Below are 16,192 nucleotides of genomic sequence, written 5' to 3'. Positions count from 1 at the left end.
GCCTGCAGGGGTCGCCATTCACAATTGCAGTGACAGCGCTAGCTCCGGGTTAGGGTTACATAAGAATGGCATCGCCAACTCCCGTGAACTGACTCCATTCCAACCAACAGCGTGCGTGTCTTGGCCTTCCTCTAACAAAGTGTGTCTAACTCCAGCAACCACACAATGATGCTGTAGGCCAGACGGTTATTTTATCATTATCTTCACTCCTACAAAATGTCATGAACACGGTTTTGACTGTTTATGCCTTTCTCTCCTTTGGATTCATGAACCACGTGCAACCAGGGTCATCTGGCTGGGAAGGAGCGCTAGGAGCATTCGGATGAACACTCACAACTGTTCAACTTCACCATTACACTTCTTTCACAAATCTACGGCTTGTCGCTGTAAGCCCTTCAGTTGAAGCCGCGGTATCGAATAAGGGGCCATCACACATATTCTCACCCGATCACGTAACTCCATAACCCGGACTACTGGAACCAGGACAACGACATCACAGTAACTCGCCAGCATGGATCGCCCGGAGCCGGGTCTCATCAGGTGGTCCCCGAACGCGGGGCGAGACCTGTTTCTTCATATCAACCTTCAACATCACGTCGTGCAGCTCCATGAGCCAACAGGCTTCGCAAACAAAGGCCAATTCGACTCAAGGAAGCTCGGCAAATATGACGAACTACCTCCTCTTACCACCTTTGACTGGTCTCCCTCCGTACCCGGTCTGGTCGCTGTTGGCACCTCGACCGGCGTCGTCAATATCTTGCGCGTTGACGACAACTCCAACGCAGTCTTGGATCTCAACCTCAAGATGTCCCGCACCTGTCAAGCTGTCGCCTTTAATACCGCCGGCAAGCTTGCTGTTGCCCTGGACAGAGTGAGAAGTGACAATTGCCTCTACATCTGGGACGTCAACCGGCTGTCGACCATGGATACCAATGCCCATGGCTTCAGCAGTGTTGTACCCTTTACCGATCCCATAGATCGTCTCGAGCCCAGCGTGTCAGTCTCCAGCGTCAGGTTCTTCGAGGACAACCCTAATGTTCTCGTCGCCGGGATCAAGGGGCAGGGTCTCCGGATACATGATTTACGAGGTAGCCTCACAGTTCAAGTTCAAGCCAGCCTTTCGAAAAGTGTGAGCTGACATGGTTTCCAGAACAAAGTCACGGCTCAGTCGTTCATTTCCCCACCAAATGTTGCAACAACCTTGCTATTGACTACGCAGACCAGAACTACTTTGCCTCCTCGGCCTTGGACCAGCCGGGTGTTATGGTTTGGGACCGACGTGCAACCAACCGCCAGATTGCAAGGCCTTCGTACATGGACGCAGTCAAGGAAGACGACTTGCCCTGGGGCGGAGCCTTGCGTCTGGAAAAAGCGGTGCGCGTCCTTAGTCAGGATCCGGCCCAAGACACTAACACCTCCTACATTCGCTCCATTCGTTTTTGTCGAGACAAGCCTGGCATGCTAGGCGTGCTATCGCGGGCCGGCCAGCTCCGAATCTTGGACACGAGACACGAATGCGTGGAACCTAGTAACCAGTATGAGAATAGCCCGGAGCTACTCGAGGTGGCCAGATCGTATGAGATGGATCCTTTCTATCTGGACCCGGCCCGCCACAAGCACGAGAAAATCGTATCCTTTGACTGGATTACCATGCCTTCACCCATTGCCCAGGCCAGAATGCTTGTCCTCCGGAACAATGGCAATTTCGATGTATTGGAGAAACCGTCATTTACGTCCGAGTATCCATTTAAGCTCATCCCTTGGCAACCACCCCACCGAGGATTAGAAGGTAAAGAACCACCTGAGGATCAACCCTACCCTTGGCTCCCCGGAGAAAACACTCACAATCTCAATCTTTTAGAAAGGATATCTTATCATCAAACCATGGACTTCGAGATCCCCCAGACCCAGGAAATCCTAGGGCCCTTTTTGACCGAGAAGGCCTTGGCAAACAAGCGGCTATTCGGACCAGACAAGGCAAACCTAACTGCAGTCGTTGAAGACGCCATGCAGTCGGATGTTTACACTGACCTCATAGGACCAGACGGCTTTAATAGAATCAGCAACTTGAAGTTTCCCGAAGGATATTCTACAACCGCGCCGATAGCTGAGAAGTTGGCCGCCCTGAGGATGACGGTTGGAGAACGATCACCAAACGGTTTGAACACGCGAGGCGAACCGTTAGGACAGCTGGAGCGGCATGAGAACTTGCTAATGAAACTCATGGACCGAAGCAACTTCCCTAGAGAGGCACAAGTTATTCTCGATCATACCGTCATCTTCCGTGCAAAGGAGGGCTATCTTTTCAACTATAGGAGAAATCAGCAGATCGTAGCCGATGACCCATGGCTTAAGGATATGTGGGCTTGGATTACAGGTAAAGTCATTCTCAGCCCCAGGCCAACGTTGGTTAGTCTCTAACAGAGTCTGGTATGTAACAGGAGCCGACGAAGCAGCTTCAGATGGCGGAATGATGTCTCATCCTCTCGATCTGAGCTACATGGGAGTGTACACATTGTGGACAGGCGATCTTGGTAAATGCTGATCCACTACTCCTACGACTTGGTCATCATTATTCTGACACGGACTTAGGGAGTAAACCTCAAGCAAGACTATCGGACCACTCACATTCCCCTGACCAAGCTGGTTGGGAGCGTTGCTTGAACGCCATCAACAAGAAACTGGGCCTCCCAAAGTTTGACGGTGTCGATACGAAGCGTCCCCAACATCGCGAGATGTGTCTAGAGATGTGCAAATGGGGCCGAAACTATGACGCGGATTTGATCGATGGTCAATCCGTATCCAACCTGAGCAAAGACGCATCAGTATGGCACACCATGGCGGCTGCCCAAGCTCTGTTCAGGGGCGATACCAAGGGCGCTGTGCAAGTGCTCAAACAAGCCAGCACCGATCATCCTGAGCTCCTCTTTGTCTCTCTCGCACTACAGCTCGTAGGAAACGTCACGCAAGAGTCCGGGGACAGAAAGAGCAAGAACAACGCTGTCAAGGAAGCCCTCGACTTTGACGAACGCGTGGCCTCCAAAACCGACCCTTACCTGCGCGCAATCTCCTCCATCATCGCCACGGGTGACTGGCTGACCATCGCCAACCAACGCTCTCTCCCTCTTCGAGACCGCGTTTACGTCGCCGTGCGCTATCTCCCCGATGATGCCCTCACCGCCTGGCTCCGTGCCGAGACCGAAGCAGCCATGGAGGCGGGCAACGTTGAAGGCATTGTGCTGACCGGTATCACCGACCCTCTCGTTGACATCCTCGCCCGTTACGTGTCCAAGTTCGGCGACTTCCAGACCGCCACGCTGGCGCTCTCCATCTGCTCACCGCGCTACATCGACGACGTGCGCGCCGCGGCCTTCCGCACCGCCTACCGCGCCTACCTCCAACGGCACCACGCATTCTTCCTCCGAGCCAAGTTCGATGTCGAGTCAACCAAGCGGAGCAAGCACCAGGGCCGCCCGACCCTCCGGCCTCCCGGTCGCCAAATCGCCCTGCGCTGCGTCTACTGCGACGCCTCGACGAGTCTGCACACCCACAACAACAGCTCCTCCAATGGCTCCAACCCCAACAGCCACTTGCCTGGCAACGCATCCCCTATACCAACCTTCATGGTCCAACATGCTGCTGCTCAACAAGCTCAAGCTCAAGCCGCGGCGGCCGCAGTCGCAGCAGCACAGCAACAACAACAACAACAACAACCAACATCGGGAACCTCAGGTGGAGGAAGCACCACACCCAAGATCCCCATCCCTCCCCCGCCACCTCTGCCCGACGCCCTGCAGCTCCCGCCGGCGGCCGCCGGTGTGCAAAGCAGCAAGAACCCCTTTACAGAAAAAATGGTGCAAGCGGGCATCTCTTGTCCGAACTGCAAGCGCCACCTGCCGCGGTGCGTAGTCTGTCTCGAAATCGTTGGCATGCCGCGCAGCGGTTTACCGGGTTCAGGGGGCAAAGAAGTCTCGGGGAGAGGAGGACATGGAGGAGGTGGACCGGGTACAGCTGGAGGAGGAGGAGGAGGGCATGGAGGCATGATGGGAAGTCTTCATCACGGCGGTCACGATCCTCATCAGATGGCAGCGGACGCGACCAACAAGAGGGCAGCGAGGTTTCCGACTTTCTGTTTGCAGTGCGAACATGTACTGCATCTGGATCATGCGAGGGAGTGGTTTGCTAGGCATCAGGAGTGTCCGGTGCCGGAGTGCAGGTGCAAGTGTAACTTTAGGGCCAATCCGGAGTTGAGGTATCGGTAGATGGCGGGGAGATGGGGGGACCCGAAGGATGGGGGGAAAGGAGAAAAGGGAGAGGCAGGGGAGAGACGGAGACTGGAGTGAAGGGAGAAAGGGTAAAACGGGGCTAGCATAAAGGGGTCGTTGGGTGATATCTACACTGCAGCGAATTGGTTTTGATGATCTAGGGAATGGTCTTAGTTATCATTTGGTAGTCCGTGTATGTAACGTATATCAAAAGGACCTACATGACAATCTTAGCATCTGAACCAAGACTTTTCCCTTGTTCACTTACCGTCGTCCACGCTTCTCTCTCGGATTTTCTTGATATAAGCCAACATGGACCTCAGTTTCTCATGAACTCCCCGATGACAGATGAACAAGATGCCATAGTCACCCAGCCAACAGAGTACCGGCCTACCTCCAAGTTACCGCGCGCTCATATAGATGTAGGATGATCAAGAGTGTAGTGATAACGAACACTATCCACGCGCTTCTTTCATTGTGTCCTTCCGCAATTACCGCTTCCGTCACCGATCGATCGATTCCGACTTACATACACCCCTTTCAGTTTCTCTTCACTATAGTGTACATACCCTTTGGCCAATTGCCAAGTAAGGCTGCGCCTCAGAGCAGCTCGTCCTTGGTTTCTCTTAGTATTCTTGGGCGTGTCCTTCTTGGTCCTCTTGGTCCTCTTGGTTTTCTTGGTAATTCTTGGCACTTCTTGGTATTCTCGAAATATCTTGGATAGCCTTCCTTGGTTGTCTTGAACTCTTGGAATTCTTGGCCGCTTGGAAGCTCTTGGTATTCCTGGGCAGCGTGCAGACGGGTCGAATCTTCGAATCCTTGAATGAATCACATCGATTGCGCGGTACGGTACCAACTACCAACAGCGTCATTCAGCGGCAGCGGGGAGTTCGGATGATATGAGCGGAGCAGTGACACAAGCACACAACAACAATCACACAAGCAAAAAGCCAAGAGTTTATTCTCGACTGACAATTGCTTGCGCTGTCATCCGCTTTGCGCTCGTTCCCTTTCTTCTTCCAGAAGTGTTCTGGTGTCGCAATGGGAGGCTGGGCGCCAAGATGTCTTCTGCCGGGAGGGGCCCCGTTTGGTAAGAAGCTTGATGTGATGTCAAATTAAAGATGGCCAGATAGTGACGGGAGTGGCTTGGAGGGTACTGTATGTACGATACCTAGAGAGGGTTGAAGAACCGTTTCTCTTTGCAGTTCCGGTTGCAACTGAACATTGCTCAACTGCTCAAAACGCACTGCATATATATTCATTTCTGGGCTTAACGTAACCGAGCAGTCATCGTTATACATCGATGATAAGAAGACAGGATAGGATGCTGTTTCATCGTAAAGACCAAACGATATCCGAGCAAGAGTGTGATGGAAACCGAGAGCGAACTTGGCTCGTTGAGGAGAGGCGCCGCCGGTGGAGGCTCCGCTGGCGGATGGGTACGCAGCGGTACCGAATCCACCGGTGAAGGATCCAGACCACGGACCTTTGTCCAAGCTTGACAGGCGCTGGGATTGCCTCATGTTCGGGGTTGTGGTGGACGGTGGTCGGGGTGAGCACGTGTCTACCGTCTCCGGCGTCGAGTCGCTACAAGAGGCCCGGAGCCGTGGGAGATTAGCGCTGGAATCATGGTAGGGTGATCCGGAGTTGTTTTAAGAAACCTTGGCCGATGGCAGCGCTTGGCATGATCCTGATCTCAGTCCGGCCCTTGTTGACAGCCGAATGTTCCTTTTTGAGTTTCCGCGTGGGCTGGACCGGTTTTTGGCCATTTCGTTATTAAACCAAAGGCTGAAGCTTGTCAACGCGTTGTCTCGACATTGAAAACATGTGTCAATCCGTCCCTCCTGCATCGCACATATCGTGGTTGCCGAGAGATACCAAGTCAGCCAAGTAAAGACCAAGAACACCAAGAATGTCCAAGCCCTTGGCTCCCTTGGCAGCACTCTGCATGATCTCTTGGCTTCTGACGGGATATGTCATTGTCACTGTCTGTTATTGTGCCAATCGAATAACACCGACTGTGTTCATGTTTCTTCTCCAAACTTCATCTTTCTTCTGCCTCTTGTGAGAAAGCCATCTGAGGTCAACCTAATCAACCATCGGGCAATTGGTCCCGTCCGACGGCAGTGGATTGCGGAACAAACTCGGCGGCTTTCAGTCCGCAAAGGCGGAAACTACACAATCAGGCATCCTCACCCGGCGTCAACCGGTCATGACAGGCCGCCGGACCTTTCCCATTGCAGCCAAAGAGTGCCCACCGCCCTCATGTGCGGATGACTTTTACCCCGTACTCCTGGCCGTGATGGAGGGGGGGAAATGGGTCAATGGGGTGGTGAATGGGGAAGACGACAAAATTTCCAAGACGGGGGTGGCCAATCACGCGAGCCAACAACCGACCATGGCTCAATGGCCGCAATTTACGTAAGCTGTTAGCGGACAGACAGACAGCACCCAAGGTAGGGAACGCTCGCGATGGGGAAGAGAGTCCACAAGCACATGCACGCTCAATGACGGCACAGAACACAAAAGGGACTTCTTGCTTGATATCGGTCATGGGATCGGCTAAACGTCCAACAAGCCCAGAGGGGCATTCGAGAAACCTGTCAGCTCAAGCGAAGACAAGTACTCAAAGCAAGTCCCAAAAGCAGGAGAAACAGGATGGCGCTGAACCGAGACGGGCGACAGCCGCAAGAGTGAAGAGTCAACGGACAAGTGTGACCACTTTCACCAAGGGGGCAATGAGGGGAGACGAGACTGTGGAGGGTCGCCAAGCTGTTTTCTGCAATGCCAAGCCTTGGCACGGACTTGGCAGATCTTGGCAGCTATGTCGTGCTGTTAGTGTTTTGAAGCGGCGTGTTTCCCTATGGTCCAGCTGGCTGGAGCTGGAGAGCGTGCGCAGGGCGATCTTTTGGCGGTCCCACCCCACTGCGCCCTGTCCGCCCCAGAACCCTTTTCAGCACCGACGACAGCACGCCACATTACACCACAAACAGAGGGTACCTATGCCGGATCGGGCGTGGTCGTATCGTCCAATTAGACGGGCTGAGCAGGCTTGGCGTCCGAGCCCGCGACCGCCAAGAGAGTCTGCCAAGTCTTTTCGCCCAGCACCGCCAAGGAGCAAGGCCATAATAAAGACAGTGAAGGCCCGCTGTTGATCCAACGTGTTTTCCCTCTGCAAACAACTTAAAATCTATCAGGACTTTTTGTTTGTTGGGGCTTTTTTCCTCTTGCAACTTCTAACAGACGACCGGAGCGTTTTGGCGATTCTTTCTGCGCGCCCAACACCCGATTGAAACTTGCATACCACTGCAGGTCCAGGCAGGCACCGATAACCGACCCTGATACGGAACGCATATCAGCACCTTCCACCCAAGCCATCTTCCCATTGGAGTCGCCGGCAATTTTTTCTTGGCTTTTCTTGGTGGGGTCTCGTCCTTGAACACCTACCGAACAAGTCCCAGTCCCCTCGTCTGGCTGTCACTGTCAGCATCTCGACTCGGACGGCTGTCAACTATCACGCGCCCGGCCGACAGTGTAGCACATTGTCGCGTTTTGACGCTCCTCGTCCAACCTCGCCCAAGCGCACCCGGACCGACCACTGAAAACGATCGATCACCAAACTCGGTGAAATCGGGACCTCGGGATAACCTGATCTCCGTTTCGTCCAGTCACATCAGAGTACTCGGTACCTGATCAGTACCAAGACACTTATCACTTATACACCCCGTTTCGGTCACACAGCAGCAACCATGTCGTCCACACCGGCCCAGGAAAACGGCGCCGTCAACGGCAACAATGCGGCGGCCCCGGCTCCGGCCCAAACAACGCCTACACCGGCGCCTGCTACCGCTGCCACTCCCACCACGGCCCCTGCCGCTCCCGCCAACGGAAATGCTGCCAATGCCACTCAGCAGGCTTCATCCAGCTCTTCCAACTCTGCATCCAACGACACCACTCCCGCCCCCTCTACTACTCCCACCACCGCCAGCAACTCTTCAGCCCCTGCTGCTGCTGCTCAAGATGAGAGCCTTGTCTGCCGGTGGGCTGAGTGCAATGAGCGTTTCGCTAGCGCCGAGGTGCTCTACGTATGTCAAACACCATGAAGACTCATATGTGGAAATACTCTAACACGAAAGAATCAGGAACACATTTGCGAGAAGCATGTTGGTCGCAAGAGCACCAACAACCTGAACCTCACATGCCAGTGGAACTCGTGCCGCACCACCACGGTGAAGCGCGACCACATCACTTCGCATGTCCGTGTTCACGTTCCCCTAAAGCCGCACAAGTGCGATTTCTGCGGCAAGTGCTTCAAGCGCCCTCAGGATCTCAAGAAGCATGTCAAGACTCATGCCGACGACTCGGTTCTGGTGGGCAGGTCTCCCCAGGACCAGAACGGTGGCATGAATGGCGCGTACAGAGCTCAGGCTCCAGTTCACAAGGGTATGTATATAACCACCTCCCTCCGATTCGGTCTCTCGGAATAAGCAATCTGTGAGACCAGTTGTCTTCTGTTCGGCCTCACGCTGGGCCGCCCTTGTATGCTCTTTGAGGCTAATTCGCCTCTAGCTCCCTCCGGTTTCTATGATCACAATGGCCATATGCGCGGTACTAACCAAGCCCCTTTTGGCCAGCCCCATCAGAATGGTCAGGCTAGTTACTACCACGCACAGTACCCAGCATCCCAGCCCTACCACGCCCCCATGTACTACCCAGCCCAGCCCATGGGCGGCCAGCGTAACGATTTCGCTACTGGCCACCAGGCTGCTCCTTTCGATGCTCGGAAGCGTCAGTTTGATGACCTGAATGACTTCTTTGGCAGTGTCAAGCGCCGCCAAATCAACCCTGCCTCCTATGAGTCGGTTGGCCGCGCTCTGATGCCTCTCCATGCTCCCTTGGGCCTTCACTCTGGAGGTCTGGCGACTGAGTACATGGCTCAGCCTCCTCACACTCTCGGCATGGCCAGCGCCCATCATCCGCTCACTCAGCACTATTACCTCCCGCCCATGCCCAACCTTCGCACCAAGGAGGACCTCCAGCAAATGGACCACTTCCTCGAGCAGATGCAAGCGACTGTCTACGAGAACACCGCTGTTGAGATGCGCCATCACTCGCCTACATATGCCACTCGCCCGAACATCGACCCGTATCCTGGCGCGTCCCTCGCCTCGCCGCTTAGCGCTGCTTCTCCTCACTCGGCTGGCACCCCTGCTGTTACGCCTACTCCTAGCAACATGTCGTACACCTCGGGCCACTCACCAAGCACCTCTTCCACCAGCCTGTCTCCCACCACGCGCCACAGCTCCACCCCCTCGGTCTCTTACCCGACTCTCCCCAGCCGGCCAGGCCTCCCCTACCCCTCGACCTCGGGTCTGGGCTCCAACTTCACCCACAATGAGCGTCGTCTCTCGGGCGGCGTCCTTCAGAGCGCGCGCCGCGCCGCCGATGCGGAAGACCGTGCGCCCACCCCCAAGGCCAGCGAGCAGGCTACCACGGCCAGTTCGCCATCGGAGGAGTCGGAAGGCGACGTCAATGGGCCCGAGACCTACGACGACTGGCTCCAGCACATGCGCGTCATCGAGTACCTTCGCCAGGGCATCCGTGCCCGTCTGGAAAGGCAGGACTTTGATGAGGACGATACTAGCAGGATCGACCCCATGGTGCTCGAGTCGTCGGATCGCAACCAGCAGCAGCGGAGCCAGCAACAGCAGATGAAGAGCCCGAATATGCCGACGGCGGCGGGTCCTTCGGCACCGGAGAAGCCTCTTTATCCTGTTCTTCCTCGCATTAACTAGTCATTGAATTCGACGGCAGGGTGGAACGGGCGGGCGTTTAAAGGCTGATAGGCGTGTTGGTTGCTTGGAACTGAACTGTATTTTCTTTTTCTTGTATGTGTGAGGGGAAAATGATTGATTGATTGATTGATTGATTGCGTGCCAGGTTATGTTTCTATCTCATATGTGGGGTTGCGTGTTGCGCCGTCTGTATCGGTCGAAGGAAGGTAGAAAGAGAAGGAACTCAAGTAAGGCCATTTGTCTCGTCTGATTCCGAGTCTATGTGGATGTTATCTTTCCAAAACACCCAAGCGTGGATATGCACTGCGAAGACATTCAGAAGCGGGAAAAGAAAGAGACCTACGCTTGTTTCGTTGGTTGTAAATATAGTTTACTATTGCCTTTTTCCGGTCGCTTTATGCGCAAAAGATACCTCTTCCCCTCTTTGCACACTCGCTCGTATCTGTTGTTGAAAAAAAAAAAAAAAAAAAAAAAAAAAAAAAAAAAAAAGGGGGGGGGGGGGTTGAACCAAGATAGGGGGCTTCTTTTGACCTTCTTCCTTCCCGCTTGGTTGAGGTTAATGTTCAATGAATGAGCTAGCTGTAGTAGTCGTTGTGGTGCTATCTGAGGAGAGAGGCTGACTGAAAAGAGTCGAAATACCGTATAGTTTCGCAAGATTAGACGGTAAAGAAAGGTATATGAAGCGCCGTGACTACCTTTCTACCTATGTATGCATAACCCAGCGACGAGGCATGTCGTAGAATTCCAATTGCGTAAAAAGCGCAGTTAACTTTATTCACAGTCTTTTGGTGAAAGCACTCATCAGTACAACACCCTGATGCCATCCCATACTGTTAAATCGCAAAAGCCGTTTGCGGTTTACAATGAGGCTTTCATCGACAAGGAAGGAATGCTACCTATGATGGAGAAAGGGCGAGGCACAGGTGGGTGACTGACTGTCTGTCACAGCCTTTCCCTTTTTGAGGTCTCTATAGGTGCTCGGCCACGTTCCGTGTCGAATCACCATCTTACGGTATTTCGCTCGTTACCTTTGCCATGCGTGACCATGGGAGGTGGGTTTGGCCATGTACCGCGATCCGACGTTCGCTAGAAATTTTAACAATTACTTGACCCTCAATTGTTTGTTAGAGCTTGAGGTAATTGAATGGTTAGGAAATATTGGATGTTGGTAGGGCCTAGATGATTGTTATACCCTTGAAAACGGAATCGTCGAGGAGACAACGCGGAGGTCTTCTACTTCAAGGATGGGGCGGCCTGTTGGGCCTGAAATCCCCTCGCCTGGTACGGTGCTTCACTATCTCGTATTTACCGTGGATGATTTTTTAAATGATATCATCGGAGAAATAAGTAGATATTGCTTTACAAATCAACAGTTGCGGATTATCCGCCGCGTCCATCTTGTCGATGTTGGGGGTGTTCAGGGATAAGGTGAGCTACTAAGGTGAGATGCACACACCGTTGATGATCCACCTGGGTATCCAAGGTGAGGGATTAGGCACTCTGATCTTGATCCCCAGATGCCGGCCGCCGCCAGTCTCTGAGAGCACGGGAGGGGAGGACCAAATATACTTGGCCACTGGAACTGCCCGATGCTCACTAGTGTTTCAACTGTTCATGATTCAATGCGATTTCCCCGGTGTAAACAACAACCCAAATCTGTTAAAGTGACCAGCATATTCCGTGTGCTTGCTGAAGGGTCCTGTATAAAAAAAGTTCTAGAAAAACATCAAGAACAAAAAATCAACGAAGAAGGGAGTATAGACCAAGCACCACCTGCCAAAACATTTGAGGATATCGCCGCGCAGCATACCATGGTATGTCTGATGTAGCCAGACTTCTTCTCACTACACTTTTTTTTCTTTTCCCTAGGCAGCCTCTGGCTCCAACAAACAAGTCAAATCCACCACCAAATTTCTTCCCTGCTTCCGCCCAATCATACCAAAAGGGGTAAGTTCCATTCTCTTTTTTTTTTTTTTCCAACTGTGCGTAGGTTTACTCAGAGGTATTCTCCACCACAGCACAACCTCTCTTTTCCTAATCGCTACCGTTCGTTGCGGCAGCTTCATCGCGACACCTCTTGCACATACACCAACCGCCCAGCGCTCCTTGGGCCCATTCCCTTCGGTCCTTGACAGGCAAATCGACGTCGCAGTAGTGGTTCAAGATCTCCTCGCCCGCCTTGATGCCGCCTGGCCGGTTGCCGACAACGCGAGTCTCCCGAGCGAACAAAGTCATCCGACCACCCCATTCCCAAGTCACATTGGGATCGCAGTCGTGGTTGGCCAAGCACCAGAAGGGATGAACAGCCGCTACTTCGGGACGACCGTCACGCAAGCCCTTGCGGGCAGACGCAGTGCCACGGAACTTGCTGTACGCTGTGTTAAAGACCCATAGGTCGTGTTGAGGGAGCGTCTCGAAGATGTCGATGTCCATCTTCTCAAGAATGTGAAGAGGGATCTCAATGTTATACTTGAAGGAGAACGGCAAGGTCCACTCGGGCGGTGGGCCGGCGTTGATCGACAAATCAATGTCGTTCAGCTGGGTAGGAACAAAGTCTCCCCAGATGTACTTGATCTCCTTCAGCTCCAGAGGATGGACCTCCTGATGGTTTGACATTGCGAGCAGGCGAGCCAAGAGGAGGAGGTATAGGGATTCGGCAACGTCCTTGGCCTCGGGGTCCTTCGCAATCGAGTCGACGTCCTTGTCGCAAACCGCCGGGTGATACTCTTCCTGGGCCTTTTCGAAACAGAACTCGTCGCAGAAGACGGTATCATAGCATTCCGGGCAGCTGACTGCTTCTGTCTGAACTTTGAGTGGTGGTAGCTCAGTACCGCAGGCATCACATGTGGATTCCTTGTGGCGGTTGTTCGCCGTCAGCAACGAGTACTCCTTCAAGACAGCCTCGCCAGGAGCAATATCTTCCTGCGCAAAGAGGCCCAGCTGGTTGCAGGTTGGGATAATCTCGTATTCGTCGGTGTTGCTCTCTCCCTCGAGGAGAACGGGTAGGCACGAAACCTTTACGGCGCACTTGGGCGCCATGGTTTCGAGCTGACCGTTCAAGAATGACAGTGACTCCTCCGAGAAGCGATCCGGCTCGTATGTGTTCCAGGGGTAGATCTCGCGGCGCACAACCCCGACGTCAGGAAGATCATGGAAATCGATCGGGTCGTCGGGCTTCAAGCGCAACCGCCGCCTGGCAACCTGCTCGGTATATCCCTTGATCTCTAGAAGCTCCTTGTTTTCCGGAAGAATCTTGAGACCTTTTTCAACAAAGTCGGACGCGCTCGCTAGACAACCACACAATAGAAGGCTCAGTGATAGAATCTGGAAGCAACGAACAGAAGCTGTGATAGCCAGTTGACGGTACGGCTCGGATCCTTCGACTTCGTCGCCGTCGGCCATGTTCTTCATGTTGACAAGAAGATCGCCATGGTTGAGGACTTTGGGACAAGGCTCGGTTGAGTGGGCCTCAAGAGATTCCTTGGCTTGTTCGTGATATTCGAACCCCTCGTTAAGGACTTCGTCGGTCAGAAGGAGGGCGCGGTACGCATCGCCGGCAGCAAGATCGGGATATGCCAGGTCAGAATAAACGACAGCCCGCTCCAAGTAAAGGATGAGATCATAGGGAGCAAGCGCCAAGGCATCGGTTAGGCGCTGGCGGTGACCGACAAGGGCGGCGCGTTGAACTTCCCTCTCGTCAGGGACGGATGGGGCGGATGGGGATGGGCTTTCCATGGTGGGAGAAGATGCTGTTGGCCGTATCGGTTTACTGGCGCCGCGAGTTGGTCGAAGGGACCTGGATGGCTTAGAAGGGTTGACGAGGCGGTGGTATGCTTGTTTGTGTGGTCGGGCTGTTCGGCCTGGTCAGCCTGGTACGGCAGGTGAGAGGTGAGACCGTGAGACAGTGAAGGATGACAAGGATGACAGACGATGGACCTGATGGTGTGCGCGGGCAAGATCAAGGATCGACCAAAGGAAATCCCAATCCACGGCGAGGGATGATCAAGTCCATGTTGGGGAGCAATGATGGTACCTTGGGAGGATATATAAGATTGGATGTCGAACAAAGACCTTGTCTTGCTTCGGTTGTCTTGGATCGAGGGGAATATCTCGGCCCGCGAAGTACTACTGAAGACCGTCGACAAAAAGAGAAGAGAGGGAAAGGGAAAGGGAAGGAAGGCGTGCCTACCTGGCGTCCTGGGGAACCTTCCAGGTTGGATTGGGAATGTGGTTCAGTTGGCGGCACCTCCCAAGTTGGAGAGTTGGTACTTCCTTGGTCCTTCCTTGGCTGAACTTCAGACCCTTTTTTTCTTCGGTTGCTCCTCCACTATCGTCCCTGCCTTATTCCACCCAATGTCTTTTCCAGGTTCCGATCCGCCGGTTCTTCGCACTTTCCCGTTCTTGGATGGCAGCTATCGTTACTGTACTAGTAACAGCTGCACCTCATTGACCTGCAGATGCGGGATGGAGCGAGTTGAGGCTTGGAGATGGCGGGAATTGGAGATCGATGGGGGGGAGGAGGAGAAAAAAAAAACTCCTTCCAAAACACGACCGCCTAGTACTAGGTACGCCGGTACCTGGAGGCCACAGGCAGATAATCGGATCAAGGACGCGGAGCAGAAACAGCCCGAGCTGTATTACACTGCAGTCCGAATACCACTACACCGGGCACCCAGCTCTACAGTACCCTGAATAAAAACCAGTTGGAAATAGTGGGCAGTAGTGAGTGGGCGGATGACGGAGGAATGGGGAGTCAACACTAGTCAAGATCGGATGGACGTGACTGATGTGACAGGGGACCGAAGCGGAAGCTATGTACCTTCTATCGCGTCCAAAGATGAACGGGTGGGAGAGCGGCGGAATGGGACCGAAAAGAGGGTACTGATGGTGAAAAATAAAACGACAGAATCGGTCGAGAGGCCGCATCCGGGTGTAATGGACCTGCCTGGCAGAGAACAGAAAAGGAAGCCAATGTCACTAGAGCCGCTAGAGCGAGCCTGAAACGACGTTATTTCTCGCGTCAGAATTTTATTTTTACCTCACTGCTGGGTTGTGTGTTATCCCCGCCCAAGCCGTTTGCTCTACCCCCATCCATTCCTCCCGTTGACGAGTTTGAACCCTGGCCGGGCTCCCCAAGGTACGATCACCGAGAGGAGGGTTGATGCCAGGTGAGGCCTGTCCCATCCAGTTTTCCTCGCAGCCGTCGCAAATGCTCCGGATTCGACCCAAGCTAAGCCGAATCCAGAATGCTCTCCAGCAAGAAAAGAACCAGTCATCTCTCGACGATGCTTCACCAGAGCGTGATGACGGGATCGCTGCATCCCAATCTGATATCCACTGGCACCGGCCTGCCAACGGCGGGGCTTCCACTCCCACTGAATGACAGGGTCAATTGTGGGGGAGTTTTGGGCCGTTCGGGAACCATCACGGCACAGCACGGGAACCATTGGTGTCAGCACTGTCCGGTTTTGTGGCCGCGGAAACCTGTCACAGCACGCGGATTTGGACCCCTTTTTCCATTGATATGCAGAGGGTTGGTTGGGCTGCAATGGAGGAGATGAAAAGGGCTGATCGGCAGAGCTCACGTCTCTCGCATGTAAATAAAGGGCAAATAAAGTCTCGAGGCTCCCCATGCCTCCCAGGGCAGCAGGGCAGGATACATACCTGGAGAAGGAAGCACAACATGGACCCCGAAATCTGATGTCGCCAATATTACGGTCGCCGTACTGATGAAACGGCCATCCAAGGGGCATCCTTACCGAGGACCGGGTCACAAGAGGACCCTTTGGATCCCCTCGAACTGAACCCTTGCCGCCGACCTTGGAGGACACCCGAAAAAAAAAAAAAAAAAAAAAAAAAAAAAACCAGGGCGAAAGGGTAAGGGTTCACACCCTCGTCTGCCCGGATGGGTTGGACGGGTTAGCTGGCAGGTCAGCGGCGTCGGGCGACAGGTTCGACAGGTTGTCGTTGAGCGCTTGGTAAAATTCAGGGTCCTTCCCCAACTGATGGCTTGCATATTTCACACGCAGGCCTTGTCCACTAGCAACCGCCAGTCACCGGGCAGTCTAGGCCCCAGGGTTAGGCTAGGGTTACACCAGCAACTTACGAGCAGGGTCGGGGCACCAGAATGTC

The 16,192-nt window shown here is 53.8% G+C and overlaps 3 protein-coding genes across 3 annotated transcripts; 2 read left to right on the top strand and 1 right to left on the bottom strand.

Moving 5' to 3' along the window:
- Nucleotides 1–34: 34 nt before the first annotated feature.
- On the top strand, nucleotides 35–4,262 carry SMAC4_08105 (uncharacterized protein; the record flags this gene model as incomplete). Its single annotated transcript, XM_003347165.2, has 4 exons — nucleotides 35–1,088; nucleotides 1,220–2,377; nucleotides 2,442–2,534; nucleotides 2,593–4,262. The coding sequence occupies exons 1-4, from the start codon at nucleotides 512–514 to the stop codon at nucleotides 4,260–4,262; spliced, it is 3,498 nt and encodes a 1,165-aa protein (XP_003347213.1). The 5' UTR covers nucleotides 35–511.
- Nucleotides 4,263–7,414: 3,152 nt separating this feature from the next.
- SMAC4_08106 (uncharacterized protein) lies at nucleotides 7,415–10,513 on the top strand. Its single transcript, XM_066090746.1, has 3 exons — nucleotides 7,415–8,350; nucleotides 8,408–8,708; nucleotides 8,835–10,513. Exons 1-3 carry the CDS (start codon nucleotides 8,015–8,017, stop codon nucleotides 10,058–10,060), a joined length of 1,863 nt encoding a protein of 620 aa, XP_065946891.1. The 5' UTR covers nucleotides 7,415–8,014; the 3' UTR covers nucleotides 10,061–10,513.
- Nucleotides 10,514–12,094: 1,581 nt separating this feature from the next.
- Nucleotides 12,095–13,795, bottom strand: SMAC4_08107 (uncharacterized protein; the record flags this gene model as incomplete). The annotated part of the gene is made up of 1 exon (XM_066090747.1): nucleotides 12,095–13,795. The coding sequence occupies one exon, from the start codon at nucleotides 13,793–13,795 to the stop codon at nucleotides 12,095–12,097; it is 1,701 nt and encodes a 566-aa protein (XP_065946890.1).
- Nucleotides 13,796–16,192: the final 2,397 nt, after the last annotated feature.

Source organism: Sordaria macrospora, chromosome 4, assembly GCF_033870435.1.
Source record: "Sordaria macrospora chromosome 4, complete sequence".
Classification (NCBI taxonomy): domain Eukaryota; kingdom Fungi; phylum Ascomycota; class Sordariomycetes; order Sordariales; family Sordariaceae; genus Sordaria; species Sordaria macrospora.
The sequence above is the reverse complement of the archived record's forward strand: the minus strand, read 5'-3'. Positions and strand labels throughout refer to the sequence as shown.